Source organism: Ovis canadensis, chromosome 14 (assembly GCF_042477335.2).
Source record: "Ovis canadensis isolate MfBH-ARS-UI-01 breed Bighorn chromosome 14, ARS-UI_OviCan_v2, whole genome shotgun sequence".
Lineage (NCBI taxonomy): Eukaryota > Metazoa > Chordata > Mammalia > Artiodactyla > Bovidae > Ovis > Ovis canadensis.
The window spans coordinates 62,566,863-62,586,566 of NC_091258.1; the positions used below are offsets into that span (position 1 = coordinate 62,566,863).

The following is a 19,704-nucleotide window of genomic DNA, read 5'->3' on the forward strand; positions in this document are numbered from 1 at the left end:
TTCCCTGGCTCACCTTTACTCTTCCAGGTGGCCCCCAAGATTCTCCTGCTCACCCTTCCCTGCTCTAATCTGACCTCTGCAATGCTCCCGTTTCTGGAGTCCTGCGTGCCATTCCTTTTGCTAAGAACTCAGCTGCCCTGTCTCCTTCTCCAGGAGGCAGGCACTTGCCCTGAGCTCCTCCAGACCTGTATTCCTAACACCATCAGCCGATCACTGTGGGGTGTCACCCCAGCTGGACGTTTGAGTTCCCTGAGGGCAGGGCCCAGGGCCGTCTCATCACTGCTGTGTCTACAGCACGGCCCAGCACTGGTGGGGGGTGGGGCAGCAAGAACTCAAAACAGCTACAGAATCATTGGAGCCATCTATGCAGCCCCAAAGCCCTGAGCGGTGCGGGAGGCGACGACAGGCACTGGCCACTCCTCTGGGTCTCCTGCCCAGACTCCCCCCTCAGCGCTGCAGCCACTGGCTCCTGGTGGCCCTCACTGGGTCCACAGGCGGGCCGACAGTGAGAGCCCTGGCGAGCTCACTGCAGGGTAAACTGCCCAGACACGGAGGGGGCCCTGTGAACTTCCTCCTGGAGAACTGGGGCAAGCGCAGAACCCCCGAGCCCCGCTTCCAAGCCAGGCCCACGGGAGGGAGGGCCTCAGACACTCACAGCGGTCCGGGGGCGTGACTGTGATGGACTGGGCGGTGAACTCGTCGTCAAAGTACCTTGTGTCGACCTCAGACGTGACCTGAGGCTTGAAGGGTGGCAGGAGCTGTGAAGAAGAGGAGTCCAGCCTCAGGTCCCTGAGGAGCGGAGGCCTCGGCCAAGGTCACCAGGGAGAGGCTGGGCTCCTGTGGGGAGCAGGCAGGCAGTGGGGCTCACCTTCTTCTGGACCACGTCCTGCCAGTTGATACTGAGGAAGAACCTGTGCTCCATGACCTCCTTGGCGTCGCTGGGCCCTCCGCCGAGCCTGGGCAGAGACGGCCATGAGCACCCACTTCCCGGGGCAGCCGGGTCCTGGGAGACGGGCTTTCGGTGTGGGCCCTGATAACCTCTAACGACTCCACCTTTAACATCCCAGGACATTCCACCACCTCACAGAGGAGGGATCTGGGGCTCAGGGAGGGAGTCCTTGTGCCCAGGGTCAGAACCTGGAGATTCCAACCTGGCCCCAGGGACGGGGATGCAAGCTGAGAGGGTGGGCTCCACAGACAGCCGCTCACATCCTGGCTCTGTCACCCTAGGCCAGGCACGGCCACCCTGTTCCTCAGCGTCCCCGGGAAGCAAGGCAGGGCAGGCAGAGCCTAAGGACAGGCTTGGCCAAGGGAGCGCCCCGAAGTACCAGCCGTGGGGCCGGTCAATCAGCACACACCAAGCGTTCCACGGGTGCGTGCATCCCCTGCAGGCCGAGGGAAGTGGCAGCGCTGGGCTGGGCTGCGCGGGGTAGAGGCCAGCCCTCACCTCTGCTTAGGGTCCTTCTTAAGCAGCCCAGCAAGCAGGGACTTGGCCTCGGGGCTGAGCGTGCGCGGGAAGCGGATCTCCTCCATGAGGATGAGCTCGAAGAGGCGCTCGTGATCCTGGTTGTAGAAGGGCAGGCGGCCACACATCATCTCGTACATGACCACGCCCAGCCCCCACCAGTCCACTGCCCGGCCGTAGTCATTGTCCTCCAGCACCTGAGCAGGAAGGCGTAATGAGGGGCTGCCGAAGGAACCCCAGCCGGCCCTCACGGGCCCGGGCAGAGGGGCCCCGCCTCCCCTGGCCTTCCAGCCCCAGACACCTCGGGCGCCAGGTACTCAGGCGTCCCACAGAAAGTCTTCATGGTGGCCCCGTCGCTGATGCCCTCCTTGCACAGGCCGAAGTCGGTGATCTTGATGTGGCCGTCCTTGTCCAGCATGAGGTTTTCCAGCTGCAGGAAGTCAGCGTGTCAGGGACACAGCATTTATCTCAGGGTTTCCTGCCACCCCCGAAACCCCACACGCCCCTGCCCTTTCCTGGGGTGGGGGTCGTGGCCTGGGGGGGGGTGGCAGGGCCAGGGTGCTGGGGAGAGGGGTCAGAGAGCAACCCGCCCCCCAACCAGGGGTCAGGCCCTCTGCCCTGCTGGGGTCAGCACCTCCCCAGCCCCTGCCGCCCCCAGGGAGCTGGCAAGACAGGGCAGGGGGCGATGGGAGCCAGGTCCTGCCCGAGCGGCTTTCCCTACTGTGGGCGGTGGTGGTCACACTTCAGGCATGAGGAACACTGACACTCTCTCTCTCTTTTTTCCTGAACGTAACACAAACGGGCACTTCAGTGGGCCTCTGTATAACCTCCACCAAGTCAAGAAACAACCCCACCAGCCCTAGGTGCTCCGCTGCATTATTAGCCACCACCTTCCCCAACAGAAAAGGGACTTCATTTCTGCTTTTCTTCAGTGTTTCCCACCTACGCGTACACTGTGAGTGACACAGACCCATCCTGGCTGTTTGGGTGGCCCCTCAGCCTCAGCCCGAGGCCAGAGCCTGTCCTCCTGGACTGCTGTACGGATGGTGTGGACCCACCACAATCTCTCCTTTCCCCTCTCCAACAGCGGGCACTTGGGCGGCTTCCATCTGGGGTTAGTGTGCACAGAGATGCCGGAGCGTGTATGTCCACGCAGACACACACACAGGCGCCTGTTCTGGTGTGTGCTCCCAGGGTAGAGTGGCGGGTCACAGTGGACATGTGTGCTGGGCGCTGGTGGGCTCTGCCGGGCCGTCTTCGGAAGACCCTGGACCAACTCGCCCTCTTGCCGTTGCTCCCAGGAGGCCTGGAAGGGCCCCACGCAGGCCACCTGCCCAAGACCACCACCTTGGGCCTGGGTGGGAGGCTCAGCTCCAAGAAGGACAAGACAGACCCTCCAAGGAGGGGAAGCTCTGCAGACGGGTGCATGGCCCAGGCGTGGCCTGCTCACCTTTATGTCGCGGTACACTACGTCCCGCGAGTGCAGGTACTCCAGGGCTGAGACGATCTCTGCGCCATAAAAGCGGGCCCGCTCCTCTGTGAAGACACGCTCCCGCGACAAGTGGAAGAACAGCTGCCGGTGGAGGGAGGCAGGGAGGGTGAGACCCCCTGGCCCAGAGGAGGGGAGGATGGCACCCAGCCCGGTGACACGGTGACACCTGCCCCGCGAACGGCAAGTGATGGTGAGGACCAAGCAAGGGGCGGTGAGCACAGCAAACTCACATGAGTGACAAAGAAAGAAAAAGTGAACAAGGGGTAGAGAGAAGGCTAGACAACAGGCGCCAAGCGGAGAGTTGGGGGGGCGGATGCAGGAGGGGGCGGACGAACGAGGGAGTGACAGCAAGGAGGCAGAGGAGCACGACTCATGAGCAATTGGCAACAAGCTGTGAGACGAGACCACATGGGGGATGAAGCCTGTGAGTCACACCAGGCGGAGAGAGAGGGCGTGGGGCGAGGAGTGGGTGCCAGGTGGGCACGGTGAGTGGCGGAAAGAGAGGGTGTGGGGCGAGGAGTGGGCACTAGCTGAGCATGGTGAGTGGCAGCGAGAGAGGGTGTGGGGGTGAGGAGTGGGCGCCAGGTGGGCACGGTGAGTGGCGGAAAGAGGGTGTAGGGGCGAGGAGTGGGCGCCAGCTGAGCACGGTGAGTGGCAGCGAGAGAGGGTGTGGGGGTGAGGAGTGGGCGCCAGGTGGGCACGGTGAGTGGCAGCGAGAGAGGGTGTGGGGGTGAGGAGTGGGCGCCAGGTGGGCACGGTGAGTGGCGGCGAGAGAGGGTGTGGGGCAAGGAGTGGGCGCCAGGTGGGCACGGTGAGTGACAGCGAGAGAGGGTGTGGGGTGAGGAGTGGGCACCAGGTGGGCACGGTGAGTGGCGGCGAGAGAGGGTGTGGGGAGAGGAGTGGGCACCAGGTGGGCACGGTGAGTGGCGGCAAGAGAGGGTGTGGGGTGAGGAGTGGGCATCAGGTGGGCACGGTGAGTGGCGGACGGAAAGGGTGTGGGGCGAGAAGTGGGCGCCAGGTGGGCACGGTAAGTGGCGGATGTCTCTCATCAGGAGACCCTGCTGAAAGTAGAGGACAGGGGGTCCTGACCTGCAGACCCTTTCTCTGCAGCCTTTAAGAACGTCCTTGCAGCACCGTCAGCCACCACCCCACAGCCCTCGACCTCAGTCTGTATCCCCCTCAACTCACTAAACGTGTGAACTCGGACGAGCCACTTAATGTCTCTGAGCCTGTCTCCCCACCTGCCTCAGGGGGAGGGAGCGAAAGGAAAAAGACACTCCAGTAAGCCTCCCTCTGCCCCTCACACCCAGGAACAGAAGGATTCGGAAGGGCAGGCCGGGGGGTGGGAGCAGACCTCGCCACCGTTGGCGTACTCCATCACGAAGCACAGGCGGTCGTGTGTCTGGAAGGCGTACTTCAGCGCCTGTGGGAAAGAAGGTGGCGGCATGGGAGGCGGGAAGATGGCAGGCTCTCTGCTGGGTCCCAGCAGACACGGGCGCTGCTGATTCCCTCCCCGCCCTCTCCCCCACAGCCCCGGCCAGGGTCATGAGAATAATCTGACTAGGGTTCAAATCGCATCTTCACCTTTTGTGGGTAGTGAGGGAGCTCCTGGCTCTGAAGGCAGGGAAGGGGTTACAGGGCTCAACGATCCTGTCCTCTGCCTCTAATTAAGCCTCCAAGAGACACAGCCAGGGCACAAACTATGTTCTAAGCAACCACGGCTGTTTCACGTCTCTCTTCCTCCCATTTTACAGTCCAGTGTGTTAAACTTAGGGGCTTCCCTAGCGGATCAGCGGTAAAGAATCTGCCTGCAACATAGGAGACCCAGGTTCAATGCCTGGGTGGGGAAGATCCCCTGGAGAAGAGAATGGCAACCTACTCCAGTATTCTTGCCTGGAGAATCCCATGGACAGAGGAATGTTAAACTTACACACACACACGCGAGGTTTGCTGGCTGGGGGTTGGCAGTGGCTTGGGAGCCAACTCCCCAGATAGCCTGGACAAGTGATTCTCCAACAAACAAGTCGTGCTCAAACGGTGCTCTAAGGAGCCCGACAGAGTTCCTCAGAGGACCCTTAGGTGACCCCTGCTCAAGAAACTCTACTGCTGCCTGTCTGCTACACTGAAGAACCTCGTAAGGTCTCATTTAAACAAGTGCTTTGGTTCAGCAGGACACCTGAACAGCGAGCGAGCTACAGCAACGACCCTTAAGCCACGTTCCACCTAGTCCGTCCGACTGACGTCCGCCAGCCTCGATGGAGACTGCTGCCCAAGAGGCGTCTGCCTGCTGAGCCTAGGTGGACAGTGACGGCGCATCTGCTTCTAGGGTTACTCCCTAAAAGTCAGCCCGCTGGACTAAGCACCTCTAACCAGTACAGAGAGAAGCCATGCTCTCCTGGGGCCATTTCATAATCTGGTATCACCAGACGGCCGAGGGGTTGACACGAAGCCACCGTCTATAGAGAAGCTGCCACCCTGGCGTCTCAGTGCAGGCCACCTGGGGAGCCCGTACAGCGGCACCCCCGCCACCAAGCCAACACCAACCCACGCTCCACAGGGCCGGGGCATGGCTCCTCCGAGCTCTGTCCTAAGGGCGGCCTGCGGGCCCCACGTGCGCGCCCTGCTCGCAGCGGAGCGCTACTCACAGTGAGGAACGGGTGCCTGGTGTTCTGCAGGACGCGGCTCTCGGTGACCGTGTGGGCGACTTCATCCTGCAGACAGAGGCGGGTGAGGGGCTGGAGGGCAGCACCACGCCGGCCTCACACCCGCCTCCAGCCTGAGAAGATGGAGGAGCGGGCTGGTGAACTCCTCTGCGTTCCTAACCAACGCAGAGAACGTGAATGATCACTCACGAGCCCTAATGAAATACCGGGCCAGACAAGGCCACGCAGTGACTCGCGGTCAAAACCACCCGGTGAAAAGCTGATGGAGACTTCTGACAAGGGAGGACCCCACTGTCACCACCTGCACCCACGGGCCAGGTCTGACTCTGCAGGAGGGGGAGCAGACACTGAGGGCCCTGAGGTGATGCCACAGGCCGTGGTGTTCCTATAAATGGCGGCGACCCTATACACATTCTTGAAGGACCCAGACCTAGTCAGGACTCTAGGCTGTGAGCAATGATTCCCGGTATGTGGTCCCTACGCTGGCAGCATCGGTGTCGCCTGGGAATTTGGGAAAACACAAATTATCAGGCCGCTCCTTGGACCCATGAATCAGAAACTCAGGGTGCAGGCCCAGCAGCAGTGTCACAGGGCACCCCCGGACTCTAACAGGGGCTCGGATTTAGTATCTGAGTGTACCTAGAGAGCTGGGGTGCCCAGACACCTGCTCTCCCTCCACAGGGCAAGTCTGTCTCCAGGGAGGCTGTGATAACACCAGTAACAATGTCTAAGACGTTCCTGACTCACAGCTCAGGGGTGGAGGGCTGCCCTGGTAGGGGCCAGGGATGCGGGGGCACATCACAGCCCCCCTGGCAGAGGACGGTCTGGTCTCAAATGTCACAGCTGAGGCCGAGAAGCCCTGCCCTGCACCAATGACATCTGGGCCTTGTTAATTTTTGCTGGACATGACCACAGTCTTTAAGACCATCACCTGTTAAAGATACACATCTAAGCATGGACGGCTGGGAATCTCTGGCGCCTAGAACGCGCTCTAAGGTGCTTCAGAACAGAAAGAGACGAGGGCAGTGCTAAGGACATAAGACCAGCCAAACGGCACCGCTGAAGCTAGGCGACTGGATGGGGCAATCCACTGTATTTTTCTTTAAAAGTTTTAACGTATTTTAAGAATTTCCTAGTTTAAAAACTTTAAGTAAGAGAAAAGGAACAGAATTCCATTTCCAGCCCAGCCTCCTCCTGAGACACCCTGAGCCAAGCTACCGCCCTAGTGGGCCCCCCAGGCCCTGCTGGGTGAGGCCCCTGTCAGACTCTCCTCCTTCCTCCCTGGTGTCCAGAGGGTGGGGGACTCAGCAGGCAGGGCCCCACAGGACTAAGCAGTGGGTCTGGGGGTGGGGGGACACGGCAGCACACGCAGGAGGTGTCCCGCCTGGTGCGTGCTCCCGACCACAGGCACGCTCCGGGCTGGGCCCACGGTGGCTGGCCCACAGCAGCCCGGGGGGTGCCTACCTTGGCGATGATCACCTCCTTCCGCAGGATCTTCATGGCATAGTAGCGGCCAGTGGCCTTCTCCCGCACCAGGATGACCTTGCCAAAGGTGCCCTTGCCCAGAAGTTTGAGATAGTCAAAGTCATTCATGGTCTGCCCGGGATGGGGAAAGAGTCAGGCAGTCAGAACTTGGCATGTGGCCCGTGGGAAGAAATTTTAACAAAGAGAAGAGAAAATTCAAAGGACACTGTTGCCAAAATGCCCAGGCAGGAGCAGGGAGGCCCCAGGCAGCAACTGTTTGTTCTGAAGGGGCCTTCAGACTGAGGCTCTCCCACCATCGGCTTTCCCAGGCACGGGGCCCTAGGGGGCTGGGCTAGGGATCTGAGGTGGGGGCACAGGGGTCTTCACCACCACTCAGGATGAGGTTGTCCCGCATCCCGTGGGCCCAGGGTAGTACTGCGCCATCTACCGCCTGAAATCACCACACCCACAGGGCAGTCAGGGGCTGTCCTGGCCAGGGCCCTGCGCTCTCGCGCTCGGTGTGGAATTCCAGCGGGGCAGGGCTGAGAGCGAGCGCGGTGCTCACAGACTGGCAGGCCCCCTCCTCCCCGCCCCAGCACTTACCACCTTGGCCCGCGCCTTGCTAACCGCCACCTCCATCTCCTCGGCCGCAGAACAGTCGCTGGGGGAGCCACACTTGTAGTCCATCGGGTCCGCCCCTGGGCCCCGCTGCTTGAGGCTGTTGGCAACCATCTGGATGGCCTGCATCCACTCCTCCCTGTGTGAGGATGCGTCCGGGGAGCCATGAGTCCTGGGGTGCCTGGGCCTCAGGGCAGGAGGGGCTGAGCCCCACGAGCCAATGACTAAACACCTTCCAGCACTCGGGGCAGATACGCCTGGGCCTGGCCGAGGGGAGCTTCTGGCCGCGGCAGATCAGGGAGGGCGAGATTAGAGTAAGAACAGAGACTGTCTGTGTGTCCAGCACGAGCCTGGCCCGAGGCCCACGCCCAGAGGGGAGACCGCCTTTCCTCACAGGCTCTGGAACATAAGCTGCCTTCCTGAGCCTTGAACCAGCGAGACGGTGCTCCTCTGAGGCCCTGGGAACAAATGACCAGCTCATGCATACAAGTGACCAGTGTTTTGTAAAAGAAAACCAAGAACAGAAGGAAGCGTTCATTCGCCAAAGAAAGTGGAGATCTTACAAGGCAAGAGCTGACCAACAGGACCCCCTGGAGGTGCCTGTCTGGGGGTGGGCGGCTCAGGGGCCATCCTGCTGGGACTGGGGCAGGGGAAGGGGGGAGTGGTGGGGGGCGGGGGACGCTGGCCAACAGGGAAGCAGGTCCCAGCAGAAGGGAGGCAGGTTTAAGAACAATAAACTAGTTCTGTCACTCATGATTTAAACTCGCTGGGAAAGAATTTTCTTTTGATACTCACAACAGACTGGTCTGTAGAGAGGGGAAAAAATACACCTAGGAGAAATAAGTTAAAAAATGTCTGCTGTGCTCAGTCGTGTCTGACTGTTTGTGATCCCATGGACTGTAGCCCACCAAGACTACTCTGTCCGTGGGATTTTCCAGGCAAGAATACTAGACTGGGTTGCCGTTTCCTTCTCCAGGGAATCTTCCCAATGCAGGGAACAAACCCCCATCTCCTGCGTCTCCTGCATTGGCAGGCAGATTCGTTACCACTGAGCCCCCTGGGAAGCCCAAGTAAAAAAGACCACACACCAGAACGAAAAACGGATGTGGCTGAATGATACTAGACTGTTTGGACCCACTAGTTTCGTCCCTCTAGTTTGGACCCACCACACAGTTTTAGGGGTTTAGCTCAACATTTGTTGAGCCCCCTACGGATTTTGATCATGTATATAAAAGCCATGTGACCAGCTCTGGCTGAGTTCCACGGTTTGCTGAGCAAAAGCAGCACCCAAGTCCCAGGATCCCAGTTCACACCTAGAAGCTCTGCCTCTCTCACTCAAGAAGACATTGCTTCCTAAGACAGTCACGAGAGTTCTGGGAGCACGATTATCAGGGGCTGGCACAGAGGCCCTCCTCAAGCCCGAGCAGAGTCTGGGGGCCCCGGACGCCATGCGTGTCCGCCCCACGAGGGCGGGGATTTGGGGCTGGTTGTGACCCGGGCCCTGGTAGGTACTCGGGAGACATGTGAGGAACGGCTGAGCAAGGCAGCCAAAGCCCTGGGTGGCCCTAAGCCTGCTGCACACCCAGGCCAAGCGGCGCGAGCCTCTCCCCTTCCCGACCCAATACCTTAGGCTGGCATTTCTCAATAGGTTTCACCCAAGCCCTCCTTGGAACAAGTAATGGGACAAATCCCTGGCCCTACATTAATATTCCTGTTTCCAAAAACTGGGGGGGAGGGGAGCATACCCAGCGACATGCTCTTATCAGATCAGAACTGTCCTCTTAAAAATCTGAAAATGCTGACTTTGGGTATACGGCCATGGTTTGAAGAAAAAAAAAATCACCCATCTCGTAAAATAGTTTGAATATACTAAAAAAAAAAACGCATATACCTCACATGTAGAGGCTGTGAGGGACTGCCACATGGGAAAGCAATTTGCAGGCCAAGATGTGCGTGTACTATCATCTGTCTGTAAGAGACGGTCCATCCTCAGGAGCCGAAATGGACAAGAGATGGAGCCTCTGCACTACAGGAAGGGCCCCAGAACCAGGGGACAGCTGAGCTGGGGCTCAGACAGCAGCCCTGGCACCGGGCGAGGCCCCCCCAACCCCGCTCGCCCCCTCCTCAGCACCCAGGCAGCACTGAGACGCTGGGGAGCTGCCATGTACAAAACCTGCACCCAGAAAAAGTTCTCGCCTCAAGAAAGGGGCTAAAGATTCCAGTGGAGGGGCCTGGACCCATCCCACCTGGAGCTGGAACCAACAGGGGTGCACACGGAGGCCAGTCGGGGGTGACTCTCTGCCGCCTGACACGCCCCAGATCTGGTTCCAACTGGACCGAGGTGGCAAGGTTGCGGCACTCAGAATTTCAGAGAAAAGGCAAGGGCCTCTGTCCAGGATACTCCTCAAGGTTTTGCAACATGGTGTCTGGGGCAGAGGGGAGCTTCCTCCCCAGGCTAGGGCTGATGGACCTTCCACCCCTCAAAGGAAAGCTCCCAGGGAAACGCTGAGGAAAATAATGGTTCCAGACACACTACCTCATTCCATGCTCCTTAAGAGGGCTGTAGAGGGAGCAGCCATGCTCCTGATGGGAACAGAGGTAGGGGAGGTAGGGAGGCGCACGGAGGTGGGGTCTCCTGTGGGCATTCCAGTCAGGGGCCGTGGCGCTGAGACCCACACTCGGCACTCCTCCAGGCCCTCCAGCCCAGGGGAATGGCGCTGGGGGCGCTCACGAGTGGGCTCAGGGACACCACGCTGCAACCACAGAGCCCAAGGGTGCGGCAAAGGCAAGCTGCCTCTCAGGAGCCCTGACCCTGCCTTGTTTCTAGCCCAGCTTCTGAGAGGACCTCCCTTACTAAACAACACAAGAGCCCTCCACTTGCTTGCTCCCAGAGCTGCTGAAATGCTTCATGTGAAGTAACTTTTTGAGTCTTCCCTGCATCCCTCTGAAGAAGGTACTATTATTCACCTCTTCTTACAAACAAGGAGACTGAGGCATAGAGGGGCTGACAGTTACCCAGTGGCAGTCAGCAAGCGGAGGCCCAGGGTCACAAACCCAGCCAGGCTCCGCAGGGCGGCGTCAGGCAGGGAGAGCTGGGCCTGACCTCACCCTATGGCCATGGAACGCTGGGCGGCCTCACTTCTAGGACCTCCATCTGCCCCCCACGTTCCCTGGGCCCAATACCACAGCTGAGAGTACAGACTCGGAAGCTGGAAGGCCTGGAGGGACTCCGGGCTCTGCCCCTTCCTGAGGCAACCACAGGCAGGCCACCTGACTTTCCAAGGGCTGTCCAAGGAAGGAATGAGACACCAGCATCAAGTGCTCAGGAGAGAGCAAACACCTCAAAGGGTTGTGAGGAGTCACCCAGCCAGTCCCTCCTGAGTGGCTTCTGTGTGCCAGGCCTTCTTCCGGGCGCTGGGGGTGCAGCAGGGAACCAGCCCCATTGGAGCTCCAGGCCTAACATGCAAGACACCTGTGTCAAGGCTCCAAGGCAGGGGCCAGAGAGGAAGCCCCTGCTCAGAGAGTAGTCTGGAAAGGCCTCTCCAAGGAGGTGGCACCTAAGTCAGGACCTGGAGGACCTCCCCAGAACATGGGCCTCCCTAGGGCCAAGAACGGGCACTTGGCTGTGAAATAAGTGAAACAGAGGGGAGGAGGCAGCCCTGTGAAGTGCCAGGAGAGAAAAGAATCCAGGCAGAGCAACCAGCATAGCGAAGGCCCCGAGCAGGGAGCCTGGGGCGTCTGTGGAAGGCCCAGCAGGTGCCAGCCTGGCTGGAGCCAACAGAGAGAGAGGAATGGAAGGGATGAGAGCAGGAGGGAGGCCATGGCGTGAAGGAGTTAAGTCTGGATCCTTCACGTCACAGAAGTCCTGGAAGGGTCTATCGGGGCTGACAGGGCCTGACTTTTCTGCTCTAAGTCAACAGCTGCTGTGTGGAGTATAGGCTGAGAGTCTCAAGAGGAAGCACAACACTAGTCCCACGGCAAGAGGAGATGGTGGCAGACGATTCGGAGGCGAGAAAAGGTGGCGTGACTCTCCGGGGGCCCCGAGCCAAGACGCTTCCACATCCTCCTGGTTCCTCACAGCCACTGAGCCCCACCGGGACAGCGGCACAGTGGCTGGTCTGACTCCAGATCCTGGGCCACCCGGCTGAGCAGAATGAACTGCACCCTGGAGGGAAGGCCAGTGGCCTGGAGGTGACAGGGCTGTCCTCGTCACAGCCTCGGGAAGAACAACTGACTGCTGGTCTTGACGCCAGATGGGGCCCTTTCCCCTATAGGGTCCCCCTCAGAATCAAAGGGGCATTCACAGCTGGAGGCATCTGGGGTCCCCCTCTGCTCAGACACTCTCAGATGGGCTGCCCTGGCGGATTCGGGCCCAGCCCTGCTTGGCAGGGAAAACATAGGCCCTTCAGATCTTCTTTTTTTATTCCGTACCTCTCTGGGCTTCGGTCTCACCACCATCATGTCTGTTTAGCAGGTGAGGAACTCCTGCCTAGAGGTGTAGCGAGGATAAGTGAATTGACACATGTGAAGATCTTCAAACAGGGTCTGGCTCAACAGAGTATTAGTCCTAACCGTTCTTTTATTCATTTGACAAATATTTACTGAACACCTAGTTATATTCCTGGCACAAATAAACAAACAGAAAATGTCACACCAGGCAGGACACATGCTATGAGGACAAATAAAGCAGGCTAAGGGAAACAGTCATGGAAGGCAGGCAGGACCCTCCAAGAAGGCGGCATCTGAGCAGAGACCCCACAACGTTAAAAGCAGAAATATAATGACATCTGGGGGAAGAGGATTCCAAGCAAAGGAAATAGCAAGTGCAAAGGTCCTGAGGTAGGAAGTGTGCCTGGCATGTTTAAGGAAGAGCATGGAGGCCACAGGGGCTAAAGTGCGGGAACTGGTGGCAGGAAAGTATTCCGAGGCCAGATCATGCAGGTCTTTGTAGAACAGGGCATCGACTTTGGAGTTTACTCCAAGTGAGACTAAGAGCCTCAGAATTTCAAACAGAAACTGCACGGTAAGATTTTCATTAAAAAAGATCACACTAATGTGATGCCCTGTTAAACATTCCTGCCAAGACCAGGGGTCTGCCAACTTCTCCTGGAAAGAGCCGAAGAGTAAATATTTTAGGCCTCGCAGGTCACACAGTCTTGTTACAACTCGGTCACTGCTCAATTCTGCCACAGGACAGCAAAGAGCAGTCACAGATAATTGGTAAGTGAATAGGCGTGGTGTTCCAATAAAACTTTATTTATAAAACTAGGAGGCTGGGCCATAGTTTGCCAACCTTAATTCAGACCTAATTTCCAGTTTACAGGAAATACAGGCACAGAAGAACAAAGAAAACAGTGCCAAAAGACAATAATACGACACATCCAGGGTATAGGGCATCCTGCAAGACAACCAGTCTGGCTTGTCAAAAAAGAAAAAAAAAAAAAATCAGTGTTGTGGCGGGGGAAGACACAAAGGTTAAACTAGACTAAAACAGGACACAGACAGCATGTACCTTGGTTTATCAAATCCTGGTCTGAAAAATAACATTTTGAGGACCACTGGGTAAATTTAACTATGGCTCAGATCTGGGGAGGACGTTAGTAAAGTATTAATATTACAAATAATCATCTCTGGTGTGATAAGGGCACCAAGATTCTGTAGAAGCAGCTCCTTATTCTTAGGAGATGCCTGCTGATGTATTACGGAGGAAAGTGTCACAAAGTATGAACAGAAGTTCAAGATTCAGCATAAAATACAGCCAGATGAGGCCAACACGGCACATGCTCAACTGCTGAACCTAAGTGCAGGGTATGTAGCTGTTCACTTATGACAGTGGTCTTTCAACTGTTCCATCCGCCTGAAACAACAAGTCAGGGCAAGGAGTAGGGGAATTGCTCCAGGTGCCCTGGGGAGAGCCCGCTGGGGGAGGAAGCGAGCAGGCTGCTGCAGCGGCGACCGGTCACCGGAGTGGCCCCGTTGGCCCCCGCCCCACCCCCGATCCCCAGGCTCAGGCCTGGCAGGGCAGCGAGGACAGTCACGAGCAGAGCAGCCTCCCTCTCCTGGGTTTCAGACTCGTGCCTTCCCTAGAGTTAAGGTCAGGAATCTGGGGTCTGGTCTCAGAGAAATCCCATCAGATTCCTCTCCAGTGACAGCAGCAGGTACTAAGAAAAGGAGGAAAGTGGGGGCTCTCCAGTCCCTACGGTCTCAGTAAAGGGACTCTTCCCCACGCCAAAGAGCATGGCATTACGAAAATGGAAACTAGAGCAGGCCTCTTGCTACTAAAACTCTGCCGGCTCCCCAAGGCTGCTCCAGGCTTGCAAAGTGTGTGCCAGGTACTGCTGAGTCCAGGGCTTCCTGTTTATCATCCCCCTGAATCTTTCAGCAACCCTGTGACAAACCCCAATTGATTCACTGCTTGCCAAGCCCTGTGGGGACCTCCATCTGGAGCCCAGGCGCCAGCTGAGCTCGCCAGCTTCAAGGCCTCCGCTTCCCCTCTTCCAAGACCCTTAGCTCTTGATTCTTTAGTCATGCAGAACCCTCTGCAGTCCCTGGGATGACAAGCTGCCTCGCATCCAGGCTTTTTCAAAGGCTGGTCCCTTTTCCCAAAGCCACCTTCTTCTTCCTATCTCCACGGCTGACTCCTCCCCCATTCCTCAAAACTCAGCCCAACGCCTAGACCCTATGCACCTTCTGATCCCAGCTGGCTTTTTACTGGCAGGCCATGTTTCCTGTGCCCAGTTTTCATCTGAGTAATATCTCAGGGGGCCTGAGATGACCATTCTGTTCCCCACAGTGGGGCAAGTATATTTTCAACCTTGGGAAGCTTTGCAATGACACAGTTTAGATTATAGTAGCAAGTCTTTTCACTCTAGAAATGCACTGCCCACAAGGGCAGCCACTAGCCCTAGGTGGCTATTTAAATTTGAATTAGTTAAATAAAATACAAAATTCCGTTTCTCAGCTTCATGAGCCATGTTTCACGTGCTCAGTGGCTACTAGGCAGTGGCTCAGTTGCACACGTGACTAGTGGCTACCCTGCTGGACACTGCATTTCTACCACGGCAGAAGCTTCTCTTGGGCAGCACTGATTTAGGGTACTCCAGAGGATCAGCTGAATCCTCACCCCAAAGACAAGCTAAAAAAATGTTTCTCAAAATGAAGGCCACACAGGTTCGAACCCTGGTCAGGGAATGAAGATCCGACATGCCACACAGCACAGCCAAAAAAAAAGGAAAAAAAAAAAATCTATCAAAGTGAAGGCCAACAACATGAGGGAAAAATATTTGCCACTCGTTACAAAGGGCTAAGCTCTCTAATATATAAAGAGCTTTCAAAAATAAATAAGCAAAAGACCAAGTACCCCAAAGAAAAACAGACAAAGGACATAAACAGACAATTCAGAAACAGAAACTCACATGGCCCTTGACCACACGACAGATAAAGACACACACTCACCAAACGTTTGGTAAAAAGTTGAATGTTTGAAAACACAGGCTGTGATAACCCTCAGACACAGGCATAACCCTCTTAGAATTAGAATTCTATTATGCCTAATACCAACAGAACTGGTCATAAAAATTACCAATGCATATTCCCTGTGACCCAGCAATCCACATCTAAGAATCCACCTTACAGATTTACCTGCAAGTATGTCAAACAAGGTAACCACAAGTTGTTTCACTGTGGTATTGCTTCTCCCATCCAAGCACTAACCAGGCCCAACCCTGCTTAGCTTGAGATTAGACGAGATCAGGCGTGTTCAGGGTGGCATGGCTCGTAGACTGTGGCACTGCTTCTAATAAGCCCAAAAGGTTGAAATAACCCCAATCACCATTAACAAAGAACTGCTCAACTCAGGGACACAGACGCGCACCTGTTGAAAAGTGCAGCACAGCATCTCTCTATACACAGAAGCAGAGCGCGTCCCCAAGACACATGAAATGAAACAACAGTGTGGGCACGGAGCCACCTTTTGTATGAAAAGAAAGAACAAGAGGAGCAGGGCACAGAAGTGATGTCTGAACGAGCTTGTCCACACTCATTGAGAAGCAGCTCCTGCAGGACACGCAACAACAGCAGTCAGCCTGGCGGTGGGGGACATGGCGTGCAGGGCTGAAGTGAGAGTGAAGCTTCCGCTACACACCTTCTCATGCTGTTCTGCATTTGTGAACTAGGTGAAACTGCTCTCTCTTCTGATTAATAAGATGATCTTTTAAAAACTGGAATCTCTGGACCACCTGCCTCTATATCAATGGAGATGCTCATTAAAAAGGCAGCTCCTTGACCCTTTGCAGGTCTCTGGATAAGCAGAGGCCCGGAAGAGGCCCAGAGCACCTCACTGCTAACAAACTGTCGTGATTCCAGCACACCCTCCCATCTGAGGACACAGAATGGGGAGAACCCCTGCTCCTCTTCGCTTGCACAAGGGCTGAGATGGGAAACTCCTAGGGAGGGGCTCAGGGGAATCTGTCCCTCTGTTCCCCTCACCTCAAACTGAGCCTGGCCCCTCCCAAAGGGCGGCCACGTTGAGGCCCCGACTTGCCTCTCATCCGGGGAGTCGACATGGAAGGTCCTCTCGATGACTGTGGTCCACTGCAGACAGCGAATGACGAAGGTATTGGGCCGAGGTCTCTCGGTCTTCATCAGCTGGCATTCTGCAGAAGAGGGATGTGAGCAGCGTGTGCGCGCAGCCCGCGTCCCCCCAGTCAGCCCCGTGTGCCAGCCCCGTGGCACTGCTGACCACGACAGCCTGCCCCTACAGGCCCAGTGCGTGTGTTTAGGGGGCAGGCCCAGTGTGCGTGTGTGTTTACCTACAGGCCCAGTGTGTGTGTGTGTTTACCTACAGGCCCAGCGCGTGTGTTTAGGGGACAGGCCAGTGTGCGTGTGTGTTTACCTACAGGCCCAGTGTGCGTGTGTTTACCTACAGGCCCAGTGTGCGTGTGTGTTTACCTACAGGCCCAGTGTGCGTGTGTGTTTACCTACAGGCCAGTGTGCGTGTGTGTTTACCTACAGGCCCAGTGTGCGTGTGTGTTTACCTACAGGCCCAGTGTGCGTGTGTTTACCTATAGGCCCAGTGTGCGTGTGTGTTTACCTACAGGCCCAGTGTGCGTGTGTGTTTACCTACAGGCCCAGTGTGTGTGTGTTTAGGGGGCAGGCCCAGTGCGTGTGTTTACCTACAGGCCCAGTGCGTGTGTGTTTACCTACAGGCCCAGTGTGTGTGTGTTTACCTACAGGCCCAATGCGTGTGTGTTTACCTACAGGCCCAGTGTGTGTGTGTTTAGGGGGCAGGCCCAGTGTGCGTGTGTTTACCTACAGGCCCAGTGTGCGTGTGTTTACCTACAGGCCCAGTGTGTGTGTGTTTACCTACAGGCCCAGTGCGTGTGTGTTTAGGGGGCAGGCCGCCCACCAGCCAAGGCTCCGGGTCAGGGCTGCGATGGGGGTGGAGGGGCATCCAAAGAGGCAGCCAACCCGTCCAGGGGCTTGGAAGGCTTTCCCAGAGGAAGGGCATCCCTGTACTGAGCTCTGCAGGCAGAAGAGGGCACTGGGCACAGAAGCCTAGAGAGGAGAGAGGGCCCGGTGCACTTAGGGAAGAGCAAATTCTGTGTGAGGAGGAGAGAAGGGAGAGACAGGCTGGAGAGGAGAGCGGGGGCCAGCCTGCAGGCTCGGGGGCATTTCGACGAACCTGGACTGTGTCCTGAGGGAGCAGGAAGAGCCAAGAACAGACTTAAACAGCCCCCTCTGGTTGCTGGGTAGAGGAGAGAGAGGGGATGCTGGAAGCCCAGGGAGGGCATGGGGCCATCCAGAGGAGGGGAGGGGAGGGAAGGCAGGCAGACCACAGGGCCACAGTGGGGTGCAGAGAAGCATCTGGGTCGCTGCCCTGGCCTGAGGATGAGAGGCAATAAGGCCCTCCCGGAGAAGCCGGGGCGGGGTTGGGTGGAGGTTCAGGGAGGGAGAGAGGACTCAAAGAATGGTGTGGCTCACAGAGGGGATCTCATGGCGGGAATACTCAAGGAGAGGTGTGCAGAAAAGCAACTCAGGCCAGGCGGGGAGTTCGGGACGGCTGTGTCGGGGTCACCAGCACACGGGAAAGCCACCAAGGCAGGGCTTTAGGCAGGATGGAGAGGGGAATGGGGCTGGATTCCAGAAAGAGCAGGTGGGCTGCTCGAGGGGCAAGGCTGGGGACGAGGCTAGAGCAGAGAGTTGGTGGGGCGAGGACCGTGTCTGGGCTACCTAGTGGCAGTAGAGATGAGTGACTTTGAAACGTTCTTTGGGGGTGTGACAAGAACATGGTGACTCATCGGGTCAGCGGGGAAGGAAGGTGGTGGCGGGGGGAGGGCAGGTTCTGTGAGGCCCAGGCAGGGGCTCTGCACGGGCCAGGCTTCCACTGGTCAGCTTCTGGCTAGAAGGCTCCGCCTCAGGTGCCACAGAGGGCCCAGAAGGCTGAGAAGTGCCCCAGCTCCTTTCTTCCTCCAGCTCTCCACTGGCAATCAACACAGCTCCCAGGCCCAGGAAAGAGAGGTGGAGCAGGAGAGGCGGGCGAACAGACCCCAGACAGGCCTACAGTCCAGAACAAACACACCCCATGTGCCCCCAAGACGCACCTGCGACAGAGAAGTTGTTTAAGGGGGGCAGGGTCTGGTCGGGGGCCTCAGGCCGCTCCTTATAGCCAATGAAGGAGCCGTCACTCTTCAGCAGGAAGTACCGGGGCCGCCAGGTCTTGATATATTCACCTGAACAGGCAGGGCGGGAGGGAGAGAGGTCAGGGTAGCCAGGCCCAGCGCAGGGCCTGGCAAGGGGCCCCACACTGAGAGGAAGATGGACAAGAGGGTGAAGAGTGTGCTTCTCCCAGAGAAACCCTCCAGGCGGCCCCAGCTGACGCAGGCTGGGCTCTGGGCTGGGCCCAGTGATCCAGAGGTCATGCCTGGCAGGAAGGCGCCGCGCCGCTGCGGGGCACCAGCTGCCTCACAGTGTGGCCAGCAGTGAGCCGTCCTCGCCAGCGCATGGCCCAGTCCCAGGGGAGGCCCAGGCCTCTAACATACATGCCCTGTGGCCCTGGAGGGCCAAATCCCATGGGCGGGTATTCACTCTACAGCTGTGCGGGGGGATCAAATGTCAAAACACCGTGCCAGGCTGGTATTACTGCTGCTGTGCCCTCCATGTGCTCCTCGACTCCCTCCACTTGTTGTAACCATGAATATCCAAGCACTCCGTGTAGGTACGTATGTATGCACACACGCTCCTCAGAGGGGTGGCTAAGGACTAAAATGAAATGGTGAAGCACATATCCACACAAAACCTTACATACATATAAATACCCACAGCAACATTATTCATAGCAGTAAAGAGGAGAAACTCCGAAGTGAACCCGCTAACAGATGGACAGACGAAATGCGGCACATCGGCAGGATGGAGTATCAGTATCGCTTGGTCACTAAGAGGAATGAGGTACTGGGAATTCCCTGCCGGTCCAGTGGTTAGGGCTCTGTACTTCCAATGCAGAGGGGGAGGGTTCGACCCCTTGTCAGGGAACTAAAATCCAACATGCAATGCAATGCGGCCAAAAAAAGTATTGATACATGAAGTATTAATACACGCTACAAGCTGGATGAACCATAACTTACACACTACAAGGTGGATGAACCATAACAAGGGTAACTGAAAAAAGCTTGTCACAAAGGACCACAGACTATATGATTTCATCTATATAAAATGTCCAGAACAGGGAAACTTCTCAAGATGAAAACTTGATTACTGGGCCTAGGGCTGAGGAGGGGGGCGAGTCTGGGCAGGGAAGGAGGGTCCTTTTTTAGGGTAGTGAGAATGTTCCAAAGCTGACTGTGGTGATGGAGGCACAGCTCTAAACACACTCAAGGCCCCAAGTGGCTGAACTACATGGTATGTGAACTGTGTCTCAAGCTGCTTTAAAAAGAGAGAGAGAGAGATGGCAAATACAAAGCAAACACAAAGCACCCAGCCTCGCCAGGGACCAGCACACCAATAAA

General features: G+C 57.1%; 1 protein-coding gene across 16 annotated transcripts in view; it reads right to left on the reverse strand.

Moving 5' to 3' along the window:
• The window catches only part of AKT2 (AKT serine/threonine kinase 2), a 48,511-nt gene that overhangs the window by 1,911 nt on the left and 26,896 nt on the right, over positions 1–19,704 (reverse strand). For all 16 annotated transcript variants that reach the window (XM_069549085.1, XM_069549099.1, XM_069549098.1 and 13 more), the window contains 11 exons: positions 18,304–18,432; positions 16,245–16,356; positions 7,688–7,841; positions 7,085–7,216; positions 5,603–5,668; positions 4,312–4,380; positions 2,916–3,038; positions 1,767–1,895; positions 1,448–1,662; positions 869–956; positions 656–758 (listed from right to left, as the gene is read on the reverse strand). In XM_069549085.1, coding sequence (XP_069405186.1) covers positions 656–758; positions 869–956; positions 1,448–1,662; positions 1,767–1,895; positions 2,916–3,038; positions 4,312–4,380; positions 5,603–5,668; positions 7,085–7,216; positions 7,688–7,841; positions 16,245–16,356; positions 18,304–18,432 — 1,320 coding nt within the window. The remainder of the gene's footprint in view (positions 1–655; positions 759–868; positions 957–1,447; positions 1,663–1,766; positions 1,896–2,915; positions 3,039–4,311; positions 4,381–5,602; positions 5,669–7,084; positions 7,217–7,687; positions 7,842–16,244; positions 16,357–18,303; positions 18,433–19,704) is intronic.